The sequence below is a fragment of the Crocuta crocuta genome, unplaced genomic scaffold (genome assembly GCF_008692635.1).
Source record: "Crocuta crocuta isolate KB4526 unplaced genomic scaffold, BGI_CrCroc_1.0 scaffold95, whole genome shotgun sequence".
Classification (NCBI taxonomy): domain Eukaryota; kingdom Metazoa; phylum Chordata; class Mammalia; order Carnivora; family Hyaenidae; genus Crocuta; species Crocuta crocuta.
Genome location: NW_027530971.1, coordinates 13,904,337 through 13,924,230, shown reverse-complemented (window position 1 = coordinate 13,924,230; position 19,894 = coordinate 13,904,337). Strand labels below are relative to the sequence as shown.

General features: G+C 37.4%; 1 protein-coding gene and 1 long non-coding RNA gene across 7 annotated transcripts in view; one reads left to right on the top strand and one right to left on the bottom strand.

The window, feature by feature from the left end:
* CNTRL (centriolin) overlaps nt 1-19,894 on the bottom strand; it is an 80,652-nt gene that overhangs the window by 42,301 nt on the left and 18,457 nt on the right. For 4 of the 6 annotated variants that reach the window (XR_013336476.1, XM_077769953.1, XM_077769954.1 and 1 more), the window contains exons 7-12: nt 18,055-18,248; nt 10,373-10,492; nt 9,573-9,801; nt 7,675-7,784; nt 5,468-5,662; nt 858-1,011 (exon numbers count right to left, since the gene is read on the bottom strand). Coding sequence is in view for 5 of the 6 variants with exons in the window: in XM_077769953.1 (XP_077626079.1) it covers nt 858-1,011; nt 5,468-5,662; nt 7,675-7,784; nt 9,573-9,801; nt 10,373-10,492; nt 18,055-18,248 (1,002 nt within the window). In the remaining variant the exon portion in view is untranslated. Of the gene's footprint in view, nt 1-857; nt 1,012-2,636; nt 2,653-2,695; nt 2,843-5,467; nt 5,663-7,674; nt 7,785-9,572; nt 9,802-10,372; nt 10,493-18,054; nt 18,249-19,894 lie in introns of those variants that run through there. The other 2 variants (XM_077769956.1, XM_077769957.1) reach the window with 2 other exon arrangements.
* On the top strand, nt 2,991-9,789 carry LOC144236290 (uncharacterized). The gene is made up of 3 exons (XR_013336477.1): nt 2,991-3,062; nt 8,652-8,808; nt 9,604-9,789. It is a non-coding gene; the product is annotated as an uncharacterized LOC144236290 (long non-coding RNA).

Here is a 19,894-nt window from a genome sequence, read left to right as displayed (position 1 = left end):
ACAATAAAAACAGTATATTCAGTGGGCACTGCTTATAAAATGCTCAATTCAGGATACAAAAAGTTAAAAATAATGTAAATAAACTTTTCCAAATAAAAGAATGAAAAATGGGCAGCAACATTCTGAGTTCTTGCCGCTAGATACACAAAACCACTCAACATATAAGACTAATCCAAGACCGGCAGCATACACATGTAACTTGAAGATTTACAAAAACAAAAACAAAAAAATCACCAACCAAATCATATATACTGGCTGCTTACTATGTGCCAGGCACTTTATGAACGCTACCTAGTTTAATCTTGCCAACAACTAATGACTGAGACAGAAATAACTTGTCCCAGGTCACACAGCTGATAATGGCAAAATGGGGATTGGGATCGTTTTACACCATCCTAGGCTCTCACCACTACAACCTATATTATCTTCCTTTCCCACCATTATGGCAAAGACACAATCTCAATCTGCATTGCAAATGTGGGTCCTAAATTCTTCCCATACTCTTCTTATAACTAGTCACTGAGTGGCCTGGTGTCAATGGGCTCTTTGTTCCTGGAAGGATTATAAACTTTGGAAGACAACGACATGCTAGAGCTTACAATGATTATACACTGACTTCCAGCCTACTGAATGCAATGACCTGACTCGCTAGGAATCAATACAACAAAACTAAAATTGAACAATTTTTTTTAGTTTGATGAAACATTTTTGGGCATTCTGCAAATATTTCCCTATCAAACACTAGGTTGAACAGCTGAGGCATATTCAGCTAATATCAGGATTAATGCCTGCTGGGTGTCACTTGTCTTTTATTAATACTGGAACTGATTCACCTTAAATCGTACTTAAATTCTCACCTTCAGTAAGCTGTTGTTCAAGGTCCTTAATCTCTTCAGTTTCTTTGGCAATTCTAGAAAGTATCTCATCCAAACGGCTTTCAAGTTGTTTGTACTGCTTGTTCATGACGTCAAGTTGTTGTTCTTTACCTCTTTTCTGAGCCTTCATATGGCACTGAGTTGGAAAAAAAAAAAAAAATCAACAAAGTCCTGAGTTCCTTATGCTCTTTAAAAAATTAATAATAATGCTTACCATTCCTAAAGGCAGAATGGAAAATAAAATGTAATAATTTGAGTCTGTTTGTGTCAGGCCTTGTGCTGCCTTCACACAAGTGGTTTTCATTTAAACCTCATGATAACTTGATCTAGAATTCACCTCCATTTTACAGATATGCAAATTGAAAATCAAGGAGGTTAAATGATTTTTCCAAGGGTACACCCACAAGGTAATGTGGCCAAGCTCAGTGTTCTTTGCAATGCATTAAAAACCAATTAAAATTGGTTTCCAAAAAGTTAACTGATTTTTATACTGGTATCCATAGAAAATGATTGATTCCAAAATGTTAACAAGAATTATATCTGGATGGAAGGATTACAAATTTTTTTCTTTTTGTATGAAGATTTTCGGTATTAAACATTTTAAAATAGACAATACCTTCTTAATCAGAAAAGCACATTAAATATATTTTTTAAAAAAGGTTTCTGAGGGAGAAACAGAGACATGGAAGAAATATTACTTAGAATTCAAGTTTATTTCTGATTCCTTAGACAAAAAAACACTTGATTTTTAGGGTCAATAACCTGGGAGCTGAGACCTCCACCATCCAGCCCAGTAGCTCTCAAGATGGAGGGCCATTCAGAGGCACACTCCTCTACCAAGACAGAAGCCCCTGGTGGAAAACAGAGCCTTCCCCTATTCACACGGCCACTCACACGCAGACAGCCACCACTCACCCTGACAGCCACCGCATTAGCCACCCTACTGTCAACTGAACACTGGATTGTACTTCCAGGTGAGCTCGGGGGGAAAAAACCACAAACAACTGAGAATCAATGTCTGGTTTAACCCTTCCTTTTACAGGTGAAAATGAAATCTCAGATCTACCAACAACTTGCTCAGGTCTCCTTAGAGGCAACTGTTCGAGCGGAGACAAAATAATTCTCCAGAGAACCTCTGCCCTGACTCACACCCTCAGGGCTCCAGTTTGCCCCCAAAGGATCAGAGGAGCAGAACAATAAACCAAGAGAACGTTATCAGGAGAAAGAAGAGTATCACAGTCAGAACAATCAACTCCAAGGCTCTCACGTCTAATACCCAGTTGATTATAAAAGAATGTTTCTCAATTTTAGATGCCTGCTGCCACCAAAGCCCAGAAAGAAAAGCCTCTTCCTTTTTTAAGGAACAAGTGAATGGCAGAAGCCTAGCCAGAAGGTTTTTGTTTTACTATTATAAACTTGATGGGATTTTCAAAACTTTTCCTTCTCTGCCCTCCTGATACCCATCTGAAATCTTTCTGGTAAGGTAAGTGCAGATAACAGCTTAAATTCTAAGTAAATTCAGATTTTTTTATGGCTCAAGAAAGAATTAAAACAAAGACAAAAAACTCCTGTATTCATGTCTCTATCAATAAACCTTTAAAATTCACCATTAAAAATTCCACTGAAATCTCTTTACACGCAAGATCCAAAAAAAAGGCTCAATATGCCAATGATTTGCATTAAACACATGGGAGCCAAAGTAGATTGTGCGATTTTCACAACTGTGGCGCTCACAAAAGAGTTATAAAAACAGGAACTTACATGTCTGACTCCTCCTCCTTTCAAGGCTTTTGCACAGAGAGAGAAAAAAAGGATCATACCTTAACTTAACATTTGTCCTGTTAAAACTGAGCCGTTGAGAACAGGGAAACTGTGGGCGGAACACTTTCTAAAGCTGTTTTCAAATTCACGTGCACTTCCCTCTCTGACAGCCACATTTTTGTCAGCGGCTCCGAGCCTCTGGAACTTCTCAAGGCTTCAAACCACATTCTTGGCGGAGAGTGAGCGGCAGCCCAGCCCGCCCAATCACGAGCAGCCTCTGCGGGCAGGCCCCACCCTCCGTGCTTTAAATCACAACACAGGAAGCTCCCGAGGGCCAATCACGCACAACCTTTGCAACAGATTACTACAGGCTAATTCCCCACAGACACCAGTCAGTTACCTTTTGCTTCCACAGGGCACGGCCAGGTAGGGAAGAACAAGAGAAATCTTCCTTTATTATGTTTGCTGCTGCCGGTGTTTTGTGCCTCTAGCTGTGTACATTGTTTTTTAGTAGCTAAAATGGGGTCTGACTTTTAAATAGTACTTTTTCCTTTTGCTTATGTTTGTTGAAAACGTGACTACGTTTGGCTCTCAGCTAATTATAAAAATAATCTCTGTACACCTTTAATTCCTTTGTGGGGAAACTGACATTGTAGTAGCATAGCATGGGCTCAACCTATTCCTAAAAAGGTGAATTTAGGAAATCATTTTATCTTTTAAAATCACATTTTCATCTTATGCAAATTTTTAAAAAATGTCCTCAACCATATGGATGCTGTAAAGAAGTTCCTCACCAGTATATGCAAAACCCCCCAGCATAATGGAAGATATCATTCTCACTTAATATGTTTTCCATCATATCTCAGAGTCACATTCTGTTTTCTAATCTCTCAAAAGCTTTTACTTTTAAATTCCACTTGCTATTTAGAAAGATACTCTCTCTGCTTAGATAATAAAACTTCAGTGGATAAAAGTCTATCCACACCTATAGAAAAGTATGCTGGGATCCCACTCCTGATTCCTTCCTTCTTGCTAAAATGTTTCTATTTGTAGAATGTGAGGCCTAACAGGGGCCTAAACCTAGCCTAGAAGGTGGACTTTGTGCAAATTCAAAAAAAACTCTCCCTCTGGGTGAACAAATTAAGAGACATCCTCTGGTGCTTTGACCAAATAACCTTAAAAACTAAGTAGCTTTAACAATACCAAAAAGGAACCTTAAATCAGGTTGGTATGTTTCATCTCCACTAGAAGAGACTGATTTTGACTACGTTCAAAATGGAGATGCCATTCCTGCCTCTCACTTAAGTCCTTTCTCTATGTAATTCTTTACAGAAATCCAGAAAGGATTAGACTCCCTGTCTGCGAAGATTATAAAAGTCATTTGATAAAAACAAACATATAGTCTAGGTTCTAATTAGACTTATCATAGATCACATATCTGGATGGAGGGGGCAGCAAAAGAACTTTGGGCAGTGCCTTTGGGCTGGTTCCTTCCTACCTTCCTGGATGCAAACATCCATAAACATAGGGCTGGCCCCTGGGGATAGAATTCCTGTCCCTTACCTGGGGAGGCAGTCTTCCAAACAAAGTGATACAACAAAGATATTATTGACCAGGGGCACCTGGGTGGCTCAGTTGGCTGGGCATCTGACTCTTGATTTGGGCTCAGGTCATGATCTTGCAGTTCATGGGTTCATGCTCCAAGTTAGGCTTTGTGCTGCCAGTGAAGAGACTGCTTTGGATCCTCTCCCCTCCTACCACACCCCCCTCCACTTTCTCTCTCTCTCAAAAATAAATAAACTTAAAATATATATTATTTACCATATGATGTATTACTTGAAAATCTCCAATTTTTTCACATAATAAAAATTCTTTAAGTCCTCTTTTAGTTTCAACTTTAATAGTCAGTCTTAAGCTTTTATTAGAAAACATCTCATATCTGTGAGTGTTAATGTTACCTCTTCTTAAAATTAGCTGGCCTGCAAAAAAACTTATCTATGATATTTTATTAAAATGTTTAAAGGGATAATTAAATAACTTCACAAATATTGAAAATAATTATTGTGTGTTGTCCTTACTGGGTTAAATTCTATGATTTCTCTTAATCCAGAGATTTTAAAGTTCCTTTAAAATGTAACATTATTATTCAAAGTATGCAGGAATCTTTTTTACTTCTAGTTTACCAATATTGGGTAAAATGTAAGCTATTACTAAACCTTCTCAGAGGCAGAGACAGCCTAACCATCATGCAGCCACCTGGCCACCTACGCCACTTAGGAGGACACACTCTAGAAAAATGTTTCCTTTGTAAGGAAGAAACAAAACAATATGAAACAAACAGCTTTAGCAGAATATTTACATAAAGGACTAAAGAAGAGGTAGAAAAAGGACTTAACCCTTTTCAGCTCTCCCATCTCACTGCCTTGTTCTTAAGAAAATAAGGCAAGAAAAGAGAAAGGGTAAAGGTTTGGACAGCACCTTGGAGCAAGTTTCTCTTGATTTGAAATATAATGAAATTCACTTAAAAAATAAGTGTACCATGCATCTATCATTCTATTAAAAGCTATCTCCTTCAAGCCTTAAGTTACACAGAGATAGATGGTGTGTGTACACACACACACACACACATTATGTACACACACAAAGATATAAAATACACAACCAGATATAGGACAGACACATGCATCCATAAACATATATCACCAAATCTGTGCATAAAAACTAAAAGACTTTCAGAAAGAACTCTGCGACTAACATGAGGAGACATAATTTCTAGATGGAATGATATTCTAGTCTCCATAGAACAAGCCAAAATCTCTTCATTTGCTTACATGTTTTGGGTCTCTGGAATCCAGGCTATCAATGGCTATTTGCAGGTCCTTGATCTCATTCTGCTTTTCAGCATTTTCTTGCCTTTGCTTTTCCATCTGTGTTTCAAGATCCACAACTTCTTGGCGTAATTTATTGAGAAGTTGTATCCTACTACCCAACTGCTTGAAAAGAAGATCTTTCTCTGCTTCTGAAATCTAATCCCCCACACACCCCAAAACAGAATTAACACAGGACAGCAACAGTGACTTACAAATTTAAAGACGATAATTTCTAAAATTCTAAAAGGTATTCTGTGCTCTACCAGTTATTTTTTTTAAATAAAAGTAAAACGTAAAAGTCATCTAGGCATTCCATTCATCTTACACTTTTATGCTTGTTACAGGAGGAAAATCTCACTTTATAAAAGTTTATGAAAACTCAATTTAATAGCAGGTAAAAATGAAGCTGTCATTCAGTATAAGCAACTTGTAAATTATTAACAATAATAACCATAACTAATGGTAGTTGACTTTATATAGCACTCACTTTGTTATTAGCATGTCAACTAAGTTAATAATGTAATGAAAAATTTAGGCTTATATGTACTCATTTAAAATAATTTTTTTCAAGCACATTTTGTAAGCATCCATGTATTTAAAAATTATATACATTATATACATCTATCAATCTATTTATATAAATTTTGCCCAACATTATAAAACATTCTTTTTTCATCATTAAAATCCTCCTTGATGGCTCCCTTCACCTCAGGCCCCACACTCAACCCATTCTGAAGCCTGATCAGTTCACTGCCACATTCTGCTGACAATCAGTGTGCATTCTCTCCGCACCCACCATCCACCTTCCCAGTCCAAACCATCAGCATCTCACTAAACAGCCCCCTGAGACATGGGCCCATCCCCATTCTTTCCATCTCCCTCACCCCATTTCACTCATGCAGTAACCAGAGTGACCTTATAAAAATACAAATAGGATCAGCCATTCTAACTTCCTAAAGTCTTTCCAAAGCTTCCCATTCCATTCATTCAGAATAAAATCCAAACCCTTAACAACAGCCTGTGTAAACTGACATAATCTTTACCCTCATCTTCCACCACACTCTCCTTCACTCTGCAGAGCAATCTCTAGTATCAGGGTCTTTGCTCACACTCTCACTTCTGCCTGGAACACCTGATCCCCTAACTGCCTCGCTGCCTCCTTGTCATCCTTTGGGTTTCAACCTAAATGTCACCTTCTCAGAGAGACCTTTGTGGTCTGCACAATCTAAATTGTATCTTTTTTACTGCCTCTCTTAACTTTGTTTTTTTACTACAACACGTTGTTTAACTCTACTATTTCCTTTTTTTTTTTTTTTTCCTACTTGTTCATTACCTATTTCCTATGCATGTGGGAGGGAAACATACCCGTTTTATTCATCACTCTGGGCCCAGCCCAGACAGGGACTAGCATATAGTAAGCCTCCAATAAACTTGAATAAATTTCTAGTTACTATGTAACTTTAAAATCACAGTAGTGTATCTTTTAAAAGAATCTACAATTTGGACTTCACATTCTTGCTTTACCTACTATGGTATGAATGCAGTTACCATCATAATTTTGAAATATTGCTTTTTAAAAGTTGCAAATAACTGAAAACTTTTTGAAAAACTGCCAAAATACTTCCTTTCTAATTTCTCCCTATGCCATTACGTCATACGTTTGAGATTCTGACTTTTTCATGACACACTGTCTGAGAGTGTATCACTTCTAACTTTTTGTTCACCATATTTTATATCATTTACATTTTTGGTGCTTGTATTTGATAATGTTCATGTATAGTAGGGATGTCTTCTGACTCTTAAGCTAGGTCCCAGAATCTTAAAGGTGGGCAGTGCTTCATCAAGTTACAACAGATCTAACAGGAAACAGCAACTTCCCTGAGTAAAGGAGACACTTTCCTATTAAACACATCTTTTTACATAAATTAGAAGTCATTTACTTCTACATACTTTATAAAAAGCTAACAGAATGTCATCATGAATGGAAGGAAAATGTAACTGGAAAATGCTAGAGCCATAGCTGACTCTGAAAATTGTTACTCCATAATTAATTTGGAGTATTTTAAATCAGTGGTTTAAAATGTTTAAATGTTTTACGTGGGTATGAAGGGAAAAACACACTTAATTTTTTACATTTCCTCTTGCATTGCTACTTTGCTTTTACATACTTTTTTAAGCTGTATTGCTTCTTCCAGTTGTTTAAATTCCTCTGTAGCTCTTAAAATTTGTTGTTCTGCCTTTTCTATTTCACCATGTAGTTCTGATAGTCGAGTTTGTGCTGCAAATTGAAAAACCATGTACACAGACATGCAAGAAAAATCTTGAATTCTCAAATTTCTATGAGATTTTTTTTACTTAACAATACCACCGCCTCCCAATTAAATTCTGTCATTATAGATACAGAAGTTTTAAAAAAGTAATTTCTTACAACAGTTTTTCTCTCAGTCTCTAGTGTCATGAAAGGCTACAGGACTATAATTGATAATTTGTAAAATCCTTAACATAAAAGGGACTTTACTTATGTTCAATACTAAACTCTTCTGAGAGAATAAGGATTTTATTGGTGGATACGCACTTCTATGTCACTAAGTTATAATTAGGTTCAAGCTGTAACAAAAACCCTGTGTTTGAGGTAATTACTTTATGATAGGGCTCAAAATCAAGAAATTCACCACTGAACACTCTTCCAGCTGGGGGTGATCTCCAATCAATTGCTCTCTACCTCAAATTTCTAACTTCTGGGGCACCTGGGTGGCTCAGTTGGTTAAGCGTCTGACTTCGCCTCAGGTCACGATTTCACGGTTTGTGGGTTCGAGCCCGGCATCAGGCTCTGTGCTGACAGCTAGCTCAGGGCCTGGAGCCTGTTTCAGATTCTGTGTCTCCCTCTTGCTCTGACCCTCCCCGATCATATGCTAGCTCTCTTTCTCTCTCTCTCTCAGAAATAAATAAAACATTAAAAAAAATTTTTTTTAATTCTAATTTCTTTCTCCCTCCCTCCCTATAAAACTGCCTCCTATAAAACCACAAGCCCCTTGAAGCTAGTCTACACAAATATCTGATTTATTTCTGCTTCCCTCATCCAGAACTTTACATAGAGTGCATGAGATGGATATCTCAGGTCTCTTTTCTCCCCTCTCCACGTCAGCTTCTCTACTGGCCTTCCATGTTTTCCACTTCGCTACCTACCAAGAAAGATGAGCTACTCTGCTGGATTGTGAAGAGCCCCACAACGGACCACAATTACTAAGGGAATGCATAAACTCAGCTCTTCTTTCTGCCTCCGTATCCATGAAGTTCGCTGGGTAAGTGGAGTTTGCTACTGGCAGGGTCTTTGGATTGACTTCTTCTTTGTGACTTGCCAGGAAGTGGCAAGATCCTTTCAATCAGATGTTTTGGGACAGGCTGGTAAAAGTCAGAAGCTGGTCTTAGGCCCAAGCCTGAGGAGGGTGCACTGATCCAGCTTATCCAAAGTACTGTTTAGGTTTTGGCTCCATGCATAGCAATCAGTTCAGTGTACTTGTTACAATTATGACCAATTAGCCTTTGAATGTACAGCTCCAATGGTGAGAAGGACCTGCTGGCGGGTCAAGATTTAAGCATTCTTGGGGCGCCTGGGTGGCTCAGTCGATTAAGACTCCGACTTCAGCTCAGGTCATGATCTCATGGTTCATGAGTTCAAGCCCCGCATCAGGGTCTGTGCTGACAGCTCAGAGCCCGGAGCCTGCTTTGGATTCTGTGTCTCCCTCTCTCTCAGCCCCTGCCCCACTCATGCTCTGTCTCTCTCTCTCACACACACACACAAAAGTAAATGAACATTTAAAATTTAAAAAAAAAAGATTTAAGCATTTTTGGATCCCCTGGACATATTGCCATCAAACGTAATAGGAATCATTAAAAAATAATTTGTTCAATGAATTACTACTTTTGTTTTAGGCTTTTCATGTAAACAACACTATAATAAATACCTTCAGCATGATTACTTAAAAGAATTCTAGAACAAAATTCGCCTATATGTATATATCTCCAATCTTTTTACACTTTTAAAGAATTTAAAATTTTTGCTAACCTGCACTTATTTTTTTTTCTTTGTCTTCCAGTTGTATGTCCAGTGGCACATGTGCTCTCAAGTTCACGCACTCATCTCTGAGTTGTTCCCCTTCATCTGGCTCCACCTTGGTGATCTTTATGGTCTGGGCATTTGGAACAATGTAACTCTCTGTAGTGAACATATTTCTCTTGTATCTGGATTTGCCAATGTAAGGACTTTCATCTGGGGTTTTATCAATTTCAACATACTAAAAGCAAAATAAATAAAGATTTATGGTTTAATAAGTAACTTCTAAGCAGCCAGGTGAAAAATGTATACCATTTTATTTTATCTTACTCTTAACATACCAAAAAAGAACGAGACCAAAAAATGGTCTCAAAGTGTTCCTCTTCCTATCCCCAAAGAGTGGGTTTAGCTTGGCTGATTAAAGAACTACCTACAGTTAAGTAGGTAGATTAAGCACTGCTTAATCTCTCAAATCAGAAATTTCAATGTTTTATTTTGGTTTCTTAGCTGTTATGTAAGTAAAATCCCACCTAATAAGTGGTAATAATTGAATTTTTTACAAAATAATATATGATATTGGTTGGAATCACAGATTCCCTTGGGGCTTTTTACCTCTTTTGGAGGCTGCCTTAGCTTACTGAACCAAAAAATTCACTTATTCAAGCAAAATACGTTTACTCTGCTGATACCCTCAAAACAAGAAAGTGGAATGGTTACTGATAAAGTCCTTTGAACAGTTCTTTCTACCATCTGCCTTCCCGACTCCACTCCGTGCTGACGTTAACTCTGGATTGCTAAAAAGTTTCACTCACCTCTGATGGATAATAATTTAGCGGCTCAAATTTGGCATCAATTTTATAAAAGGCCAATTCCTGTTCCATCTCATACTGTTTTTGACATGCTCGCATTAGTTCCATGGTCTTCTGTTTTAGCTATTGGCCCAATTTGGTATGAAACAACAGGGTAAGTTAGTATAAAGGTATGATGGTATGGCAAGTTCTAATCGTAACTAATACTTAGATTGTTTTAAACCCCACAGCAAATAGCAGAACATTCACAGCATTTTATTTTCATTCTAAAGGATTATAAAGAATGCAATATAAAACTATCATTTCATAAGAGATCACATAAAAGACCTTTGAAGTTTATATGCTATTTCAGGATATAATGAATAATAAAGATTTAAAGCTCATTTAAATTTGCTTTCTCCAAACACAAAAATAATTCTGTATCAATTATTTTAAAGTAATGTATTAAGTACCTGCTTCCTGATTTTCCAATAAAAAGTTAACACTAATTTATTTAACTTACTCTGTAATTTTAATGATAGCTTCAAATTATGGATGGAAATGATATTTGGGACTAATTACAAAGGAGTCACAAGAAGGAGTGAGAAGGACGAAAGTAAGAGATTGGTTTTAATTATTGTACTATTGTTGCTGTAGTATCTCAGTTTTCTGAATATAATTCTTTGTAATAGAGGATAAAGGATGTAAATAATGCCAATCAGATCCCAATATGTAATATTACATTTTTAATAAAGTAATTCTCCTATAACATTTTACTTATTCTTAGAAATTTTTAGAGCTAGAAGAAAAGAGATCATCCAATTTAATTATCTGAAATATAAATAAAGAAATTGAGTCCGAGATCGGTGAACTGACTTGTCCAAAGTTACATATTAGATTAGTGGCAGATTTGCTAAATATTTTATTAACTACCACTACGAGCCCCCTTTCTACTTAACCAATCCGGTGAGTTCATTTCAAAGGTCCGCTAAGTGATTTTTGCCTTTTTTTTTTTTTTTTGACAGTGTCTGATAGAAGTTCCCAGACAAAAACATGCAGAAAAACTTCTTTAATATAAAAATGCAAGCTAAAGAGAATAAAACATAAACAGACATGAACATTTCACAAGGCCCAGGAAATCAAAGTCGTGCAAGATTTAGCTTACAGTCATCTCCTGATTATCCATCAAAATAGAAGTAAGGCTAACTGGGATAACAGGTCATCTTGATCGAGTACTCACTGTATCCAAGACACTGTGCTAAGCCTTCTTTACGTGTGCTGTCACACTGAATCTTCACAACTACCCTATGAGAAGATAAGAGCTGCACCAGGAGGTTAGAGAAATTGCCCAATGGCACAACTTGTCATGGAAGAGGCAGAGTTCAATTCCAAGTCTCCTGGATTTCAAATCCAACACTCTTGTCTGCTGCTACAGGGTGCCCAGCTCCTTACCCACACTGATGCTCTCACTGAATGCTCTTAAGCCCCTGAATCTCAAGAAAGCATCCCACAACCAACAGCGTCAGCTCATCTTGGGCTTCTCTTCCCAAAGACCATTGACAGTATGGCCCAAACAAAGGCAACTGTGATGGGATCCATGGACAATGCAGGGACTTGTCTTTGCAGGCAAATAACACATACTCTGTGCATTTTAAAATTACCTTTGATAGCGTTAGGTTTAGCATTTAGTAAGCATTCAATAAATGGCTACTGAAGAAATACATAAATGAGAGCAAATCAGGAGTCTAAGGACCTGGAAAGTAAAGCTAGTCACGGTACTCGCTGTGGATAACCAAGAGCTGACTGCAGTTAACATATTTACCAATAAGAAAAATGATACAACCTCTTTCCTTCACGTTCAAATTCACAGTCCTATATACACATCCATTAAAAAAAAATTACGTATACACACACACAAGCACATTTCTTGAGAAGGCAAGCCAGATTCGAAACTTAAAATGTACATAAGCATATTAATACAAGGTATCATGCAAACCATGGAAAACAGTGTGCAATTCATCCCTGAAGGAACTACCTTTAAGGAGGAATAAAGAATCGGCAGAAAATGCTCTGCAAGAAACCAAGACAAGGGCTAAAAAGAGAAAAAAGCAAACAGAGACCATCACCTGGAGAACTGCCGAGAGTTAAGCTGTAGGAATAGAAGCTGCTCGTTACTGAAAACTTACCTTAGGAAGATAATGTTATTAGAACCTGCACCGTTCTTATAGGTACACATTTTGTCATCATTTTATGTTACAGATTTACCACCTTCCATTACTTACTAATTCAACTCAAATTATTTTCACACTTATTACCTTACTTCATCCTCACAACTCTGTGAGGCTGGCAAGACTTGTAAAAAGACAAAGAGTAATATTAACATTAAAGTTAATTAAAGTTAATATTTGTTGGTGGCAGGAGAGGANCGTGAGATCATGACCTGAGCCGAAGTCTGACGCTTAACCGACTGAGCCACCCAGGCGCCCCGTCACTACATTTCTTTTATAGGTTAATTGACCTACTACCTGAAGAATTACTTCATGAAACTGGAAAGCATTATACAACTGGAGAAAATATTATCACCAGATATTCTGCAGAAGGTAATGGAAAGTGTTTTTCAAAAGTAGGCTCTTAGAATAAGATCCAGAATTATTTTTGCAACATAGTCTAGTCTTCTAGCATAATGAAAGAACAGGCAAAACAGTACGAATTTAAAGAATTTAAAGAAGAAATACAAAATAGCCAATAAACACATATGCAACACTCAACTCTCCAACAACTAAACAAAAGTGAAATTAAAGCAATGAGATTCTGCTTTTTTCCTATCCTATTTACAAGTTCAAAATAACAGTATCAAGTGGGGAATTTGGACTATTTCACTCACTGCTGGAGAAGTATAAAGCTGGTATAAGCTTTTAATATTTACTAAAACTTAACATGCAAATTACACAGTAATTCCATTTATGATTCCTTTTAATTTTTTAAAATGTATTTCTAAGAGAAAGAGAGAGAGAGAGCAGGGGAGGGTCAGAGAAAGAGGGAGACACAGAATCTGAAGCGGGCTCCAGGCTCTGAGCTCACTGTCAGCACAGAGCCCGACGCAGGGCTCGAACCCACAAACAGTGAGATCATGACCTGAGCTGAAGTTGGACGCTTAACCGACTAAGCCACCCAGGTGCCCCTAATTTTTTTAATTGTAGAAAGAGAGAGAGAATGAGTGTGGAAGATGGGCAAAGGGAAAAAATAGAGAGAATCTTAGGCAAGCTCTGCGGGAGCCCAATGCTGTGCTTGATCCCATCACCCTGGGATCGTGATCTGAACCAAAATCAAGAGTCAGATGTTCAACCAACTGAGACACCTAGGTGTTCCTAAACTTTTTCTTGAACTCATAACCCTGAGACTGAGAGTCACATGCTCTACCAACTGAGCCAGCCAGGTGCCCCAACTTGTGATTTATACTAAGGAATTACTATTCTGAATGCATAGGTATACATACACATAGATATTTCTCTGTAGTATTGTTTCTTTTTTTCTGCAGTATTGTTTCTAGTAAAAAGTGGAAGCAATCTAAATATTCATCAATAAGAGTAGGTTAAATAAATTATGGAGTACCCATATAATGGAACACAATACATACTTTGAAAAAAAAATAGAGATTTGTGTTATGTGTATATGCACATGTGGGTATGTTTGTTAACCTGAAGAGCTATGATATATATACTGTTTTGAAAAGAATAGATGCAAAATTAAAACTATAGTTTCTTATCACAAACTATTTAGGGATACACATATTTAATTACATATATATTACATAACATTTTATAAGCACAGAAAACAAAAAGAATGCATATTAACATCCAGGAGATAGGGAAGAGAAAGAGTGAAACCCTCATTTTCTACTGTATACACTGTGTTGTCAAAATTCGTTATGATAAATACAAAATAACTTTGTATGTAAATATGTTTTTAAATGGTTAATGGAAAAAATAACATAATGACATAAAGAAGAGCAATATCTTCTAGCCAAAAATTTAGTGAAAAAAAAGCCCAGCAAGAGCTGATGACAAATAACAAAACATTTATTCACAGCATAAACATAAAAAAGATCAGTAACTCAGGAAAATTTATTAAATGTTCATAAATATCGAGTCATACTATAGTAAGTACTGTTTTTTATATTTGTATTTTACTTTTTTAAAGTTTCATTTATTATTTATTTTTAAGTAGGCCACATGCCCCACATGGGGCTTGAACTCATGAACTCAAGATCAAGAGTCATACGCTCTATTGACTGAGCCAGCCAGGTGCTCCTATATTTGTCTTTTGCTTTCAAGTTTATTTATTTATTTTGAGAAAGGGAGAGAGAATGCATGACCACCTGCCAATGGGGGCGTGGAAGAGAAATGGGGAGAGAGAATCCCAAGCAGGCTTCTTGCTGTCAGCATAGAGCATAACGCATAGAGCATAACCCAGGGCTTGAACTCACGAACTGTGAGATCATGAAATCAAGAGTCAGACACAATTGACTGAGCCACCCAGGTGCCTCTGTATTTGTATTTTATTTATTTTTTTTTTAATTTTTTAATTTTTTTTTTTTAATTTATTTCTAGGAGAGAGAGAGACAGCATGAGCAGGGGAGGGTCAGAGAGAGAGGGAGTCACAGACCGAAACAGGCTCCAGGCTCTGAGCTGGCAGTCAGCACAGAGCCCGACGCGGGGCTCGAACCCACGAACCGCGAGATCATGACCTAAGCGAAAGTCGGACGCTTAACTGACTAAGCCACCCAGGCGCCCCTGTATTTGTATTTTAAATACAAGTGCTAAGTGGTGGCCCAAAGAATTCACTGCTAAAATAAAACTGACTGTCACATAAATTTCCTATGATTAAGTTAATCATCAATCTATTTTGGAATAGAGAGCAACAGAAGTATGTACAATATAAAATTATTGATAATCATCAGATTATTAATATCACATATAATATGCCTTGAGAATATAGCTGACATATTTGAAAACCACCTTCAAATAAGAGGCATATGAAGAAACAAACAAACGCTCTGGATATTTGACTTAAGAGCTGAGGAAGCTGCCCTGTCTCATTATGTCCTCCTGGTATAGATCATTTTTTTTTTTCTTTTTTAAGATTATTCTAAAGTAATCTCTATACCCAACATGGAGCTCAAACTCACAACCCCCAAATCAAGAATCACATGCTCTTCTGAATGGGCCAGCCAGGTGCCCCTATATCTTTTTTCTCAGGCAAAGAAGAGCTCAAGAAGGAGGTAGTCAAGTATTTGGATTTCAAGCAACAATTTCCATCTCCACACAGATGAGGAAACCCTTTTTTCTTCCAAAAAAAAAATGTAAGTGCTTAAGCAGAATTCTTGTCAATAAATTAGGTCATTCAAGTTAGCGTGCCAATCTTGAAAGAGGGACAGTGCAAGAAAAAGATAAATGTATCTAGGATTCTATTAGTTATATGAGAAATCAAATTCTCTAAGTTATACACAGAGCAGAAAAGAGAATGGCTAAAAGAAAAATAAAACAGTAGCAATAGCTATTTCTTACTTCAAGGAAAATAACCTAATAATTTTACAGAATCAGATTCTCTGGGTTGAAAAGGCATTTAGTCATTTAGGTCATTTAGTTTGGGGTGCCTGGATGGCTCAGTCGGTTAAGCGGCCAACTCTTGATTTCAGCTCAGGTCATGAGCTTACTATCAGAAGGTGCCAGACCCAGAGACTTCAGAGGCCTTGAGTCCATGTCCTGTGAGAAATGGCCAAAGCAACAGGGGTGTCCAAGTTGGAGAAGAGGAGATACAACAAGCGATGAAAATTACCTTCAGAGAGTCAAAGGACTGTTTTTTGGAAGAGGTACTAGAGTTACTGACCAAGGTCCCAGAAATAAATTTAAGAAATGGCAAACAGAATTATAAGAAAACAGGTTTTTGTTTAGTAATGAAGAAATTTCTAATAGCTGTCCTGAGATAAAATGTGATAACCCTATCACTAAAACAGGCATATATGCTCAGGGCTGAGAGAAAAGAGAAAAAAAACATTAGATAGGAAGATGGACTAAATGACCTTTATTTTTTTGCTGGTTTTTGTTTGTTTGTTTAAAGTTTATTTATTTTGAGACAAAGAGAGAGTCGGGGAGGGGCAGAAGTAGGAGGAGAGAGAGAATCTCAAGCAGGTTCCATGCTGTCACTGCAGAGCCCAACACAGGGCTCGATCTCATGAACTGTGAGATCGTGACTTGAGCCGGTTGAAGGGTTGGACTCTGAACTGACTAAGCCAACCAGATGCCCCATAAAGTCATCTAAATCGAATCTGTCTAAATCTCTTTTAAAATACCTTTTATTCCTGTTTCAACCATAAAACCAAATTATATACAATTTAGACATTATAGATGTGCATAAATGGCAATTTGAAAGTGCTTTATAATTCCACCCCCCAGAATGTCAAGAGTTACTATTTTTCCCTATATATACTTGTACTATCATACATACGACATATATAGCATCATACTTGATATACCCTTTCACAGCTTTCTTTTTCCACATGGCAATATGTATTAGCCATACTTTCATATCAGGACATATAGCTACCTCATTTTAAGAGCAACACGAGTATTCCACCAGATGGATATCCACTGAGAGACAGTTAGCTATTTTTAATATTTTACTTACATAAACATTATAGCAAATGTCCATGTATATATTTATATATAGTACATATATAATATCTTCATACATTCTTGCTACCATTTCTACAAGATGCACTAGAAATGTGTATTATATGTAATAACTATTATATATAACATTTCCAATATATAGAACATAAGGTATTTCCATTTAAATTTGGATAATTTTGTCAATTTGCCTTCCTTTTTTTAATTTTATTTAATTTTTTTTTTTTTTTTTTTTTTATTTCTAGGAGAGAGAGAGAGCGTGAGCAGAGGAGGGTCAGAGAGAGAGGGAGTCACAGACTGAAACAGGCTCCAGGCTCTGAGCTGGCAGTCAGCACAGAGCCCGATGCGGGGCTCGAACCCACGAACCGCGAGATCATGACCTAAGCGAAAGTCGGACGCTTAACCGACTAAGCCACCCAGGCGCCCCTATTTAATTTTTTTTAATGTTTACTCATTCTTGTGAGAGAGAGAGACAGAATGAGCGGGGGAGGGGGAGGGAGAGAGACAGACAGACAGACAGACACAGAATCTGAAGCAGGCTCCAGGCTCTGACCTGTCAGCACAGAGCCCGATGCGGGGCTCCAACTCATGAACTGTGAGATCATGACCTGAGCTGAAGTCAGACGCTGAAATGACTGAGCCACTCAGGCGCTCCTGTCAATTTGCTTTCGAAAAGTTTTTGCCAATGTATAGTTTCACCAACAATGTTGTTGTTGAAAACAAATACAAACATTAGGGACAGTCCTAATTAAACATTAGGGACCAAGTCCTCGTGGCGGGGGGCTTCACCGTCCCCGTTTGGATACAAACGTCATATAATGCAGCCCAAGATGGTATTCGTCTTTTGTGAAGCCATGTCACACAGTGCATAGTCAACTGCAACTTGTAAAACCTTTTGCACAAATGTCTGTTAAACCACATCTTCCCCATTTTATGTTCAAGAAGTTTTGTTTTTAGACCTGAGGACAAAGAAGTCTCTAGAGAATATAGTCAAAGCAACATAAAACATGGGCTTACCAATTCATTTTTCGTGTTTAGGTTACTCTCCAGCTCCTCATAGCTCTGCTTTTGTAACATGGCCTCCTCTTTCAGTGATTTGTTCAATTTATCTTGACTTTTAATTTCCTCAAGGAACCTTGTCTGTGCGCTCCTAAGCTCTTCGGTTTCCATTATCTTCTTTTCCAGGTCTCTTTCCAGTCTCTCTACCTCTTCTGCCAACACAAATGTAATAGTTTCTTGAGCATTATATTTTCTACTTGAAGAAAGATAAGAATATCTCTCAAATAATAGCAAAAGAAGTCTTACAACAGTATAGGTACAATTCTACTTTGAAAACTATTCACTCTGGTTTTGGGAGGGAAAAGACTATCTTGAGCTAGAAAGTGATTTATACTAAGAGGTAAGAAGGCATTATCATTTGGATAACAATTTTAAAAGGTAACACACTGCTTCCAAGTATTTCATTCAATTAGTATGCTGGTAAATGAGGTTTTCTTCAGGTCTCCTACTTTTTTAAAAAAGATGCAATACTTTACCTCATATTAGTAATTACACTTTAGAGGATGCTGCAGGCATGTTTGCAAAATACTATGTGATCTTAAAAAACCTTCAAAGGCTTCCAACTATGCTTAGGATAGGATCCAAAATGCTTACATGAAGAAGTGACAAAGCTCTACATGATTTGGTCCCAAAGTCCCTCTCCAGCCTCATTTTCAAGTTCACCCCATTGCAGTCTTTCTGAAGTGACTACTTCTTCAGATCTGTGACGCCTCTTCTTACCTGCAAGGCTTTTATTCACACTTTCTGCCTGGAACTTCCTTCCTCTATCTCCTACTGGCCTATTTTGTACCCTCCAGGTCTCAGTGTTGAAAAGTATGTGGAGAAGCCTGCCCCTGACTCTATCCTGTGCCCAGGCGACATGTTTCCCAGGTGTGCTCTTAGGTCACCCTGCACCTCTGCTGTGGCCTTCGTCACCCAACAAGTTGTAAAATGTGATCAAATGGCGAGGCTGTCTTCCCTTCCCACTAAAGCTTTGTAAAAGCAGAAACTGCATGTGTCCAGCTCACTACTGGAGCCCAAGAGCCTTCAAGGCTCCTAATTAATATTCAAAGTCATAATCGTAGGTAATTTAAACATTTGCCCCAAAACCTTATTTATATGATGACTTTCCTTTGCATTGTTTATGTTTCCAAAACATAAACTTCATTGTTAATGACTCCAAAACATAAACTTCAGGGTAACAAATATGGAGTTAGGGGATTCAAACTAATAAAAATGTGTCATATTTCCCAAGTATGAGATCAAACTATAATGAAACGGCTGTTTTTGTAAGTCAAAATGGCCTAACATCAATTTCAAATGATAGAACATAGACTCATTTCCTAAAGCTCTAACATAACTATTTCATATCTTCCTCTTTCTCTTCAAGCCTCTCATGCTCCTTTCATTTTCTTTCTCAGCTGATGACCTCCTATTTCACTGAGAAAGCAGATCCCACCCCTGGGAACTTTCTCATTTTCCCACTACCAAAGTAATAAAACTACCCATACCTGCACACATCTTTGCTCCCTTCTGATCGTGCCCCTGTTCTCAAGAAACAATCTTTCCTCTTTTTCTCTGATCCCATCTGGTCTTTTCAAGGGCCATAAGAATTGAGCCATGATTGTCTCTCCACTCCACTCCTGAATATTCTCTTTCTTTCTTTGGTTACTAGGCTTTGAGGTTTCCTGCATTCGGTTCTGCCTATTTCCTGGTCTGGAAGCTATAGGTGAAGATTTTTTTCTTTTTAACGTAAAGTCTTTAAAAAAAAATTATTTATTAGGTACTAGGAGAGAGAAATTGTGGGAGGAAACTTTAA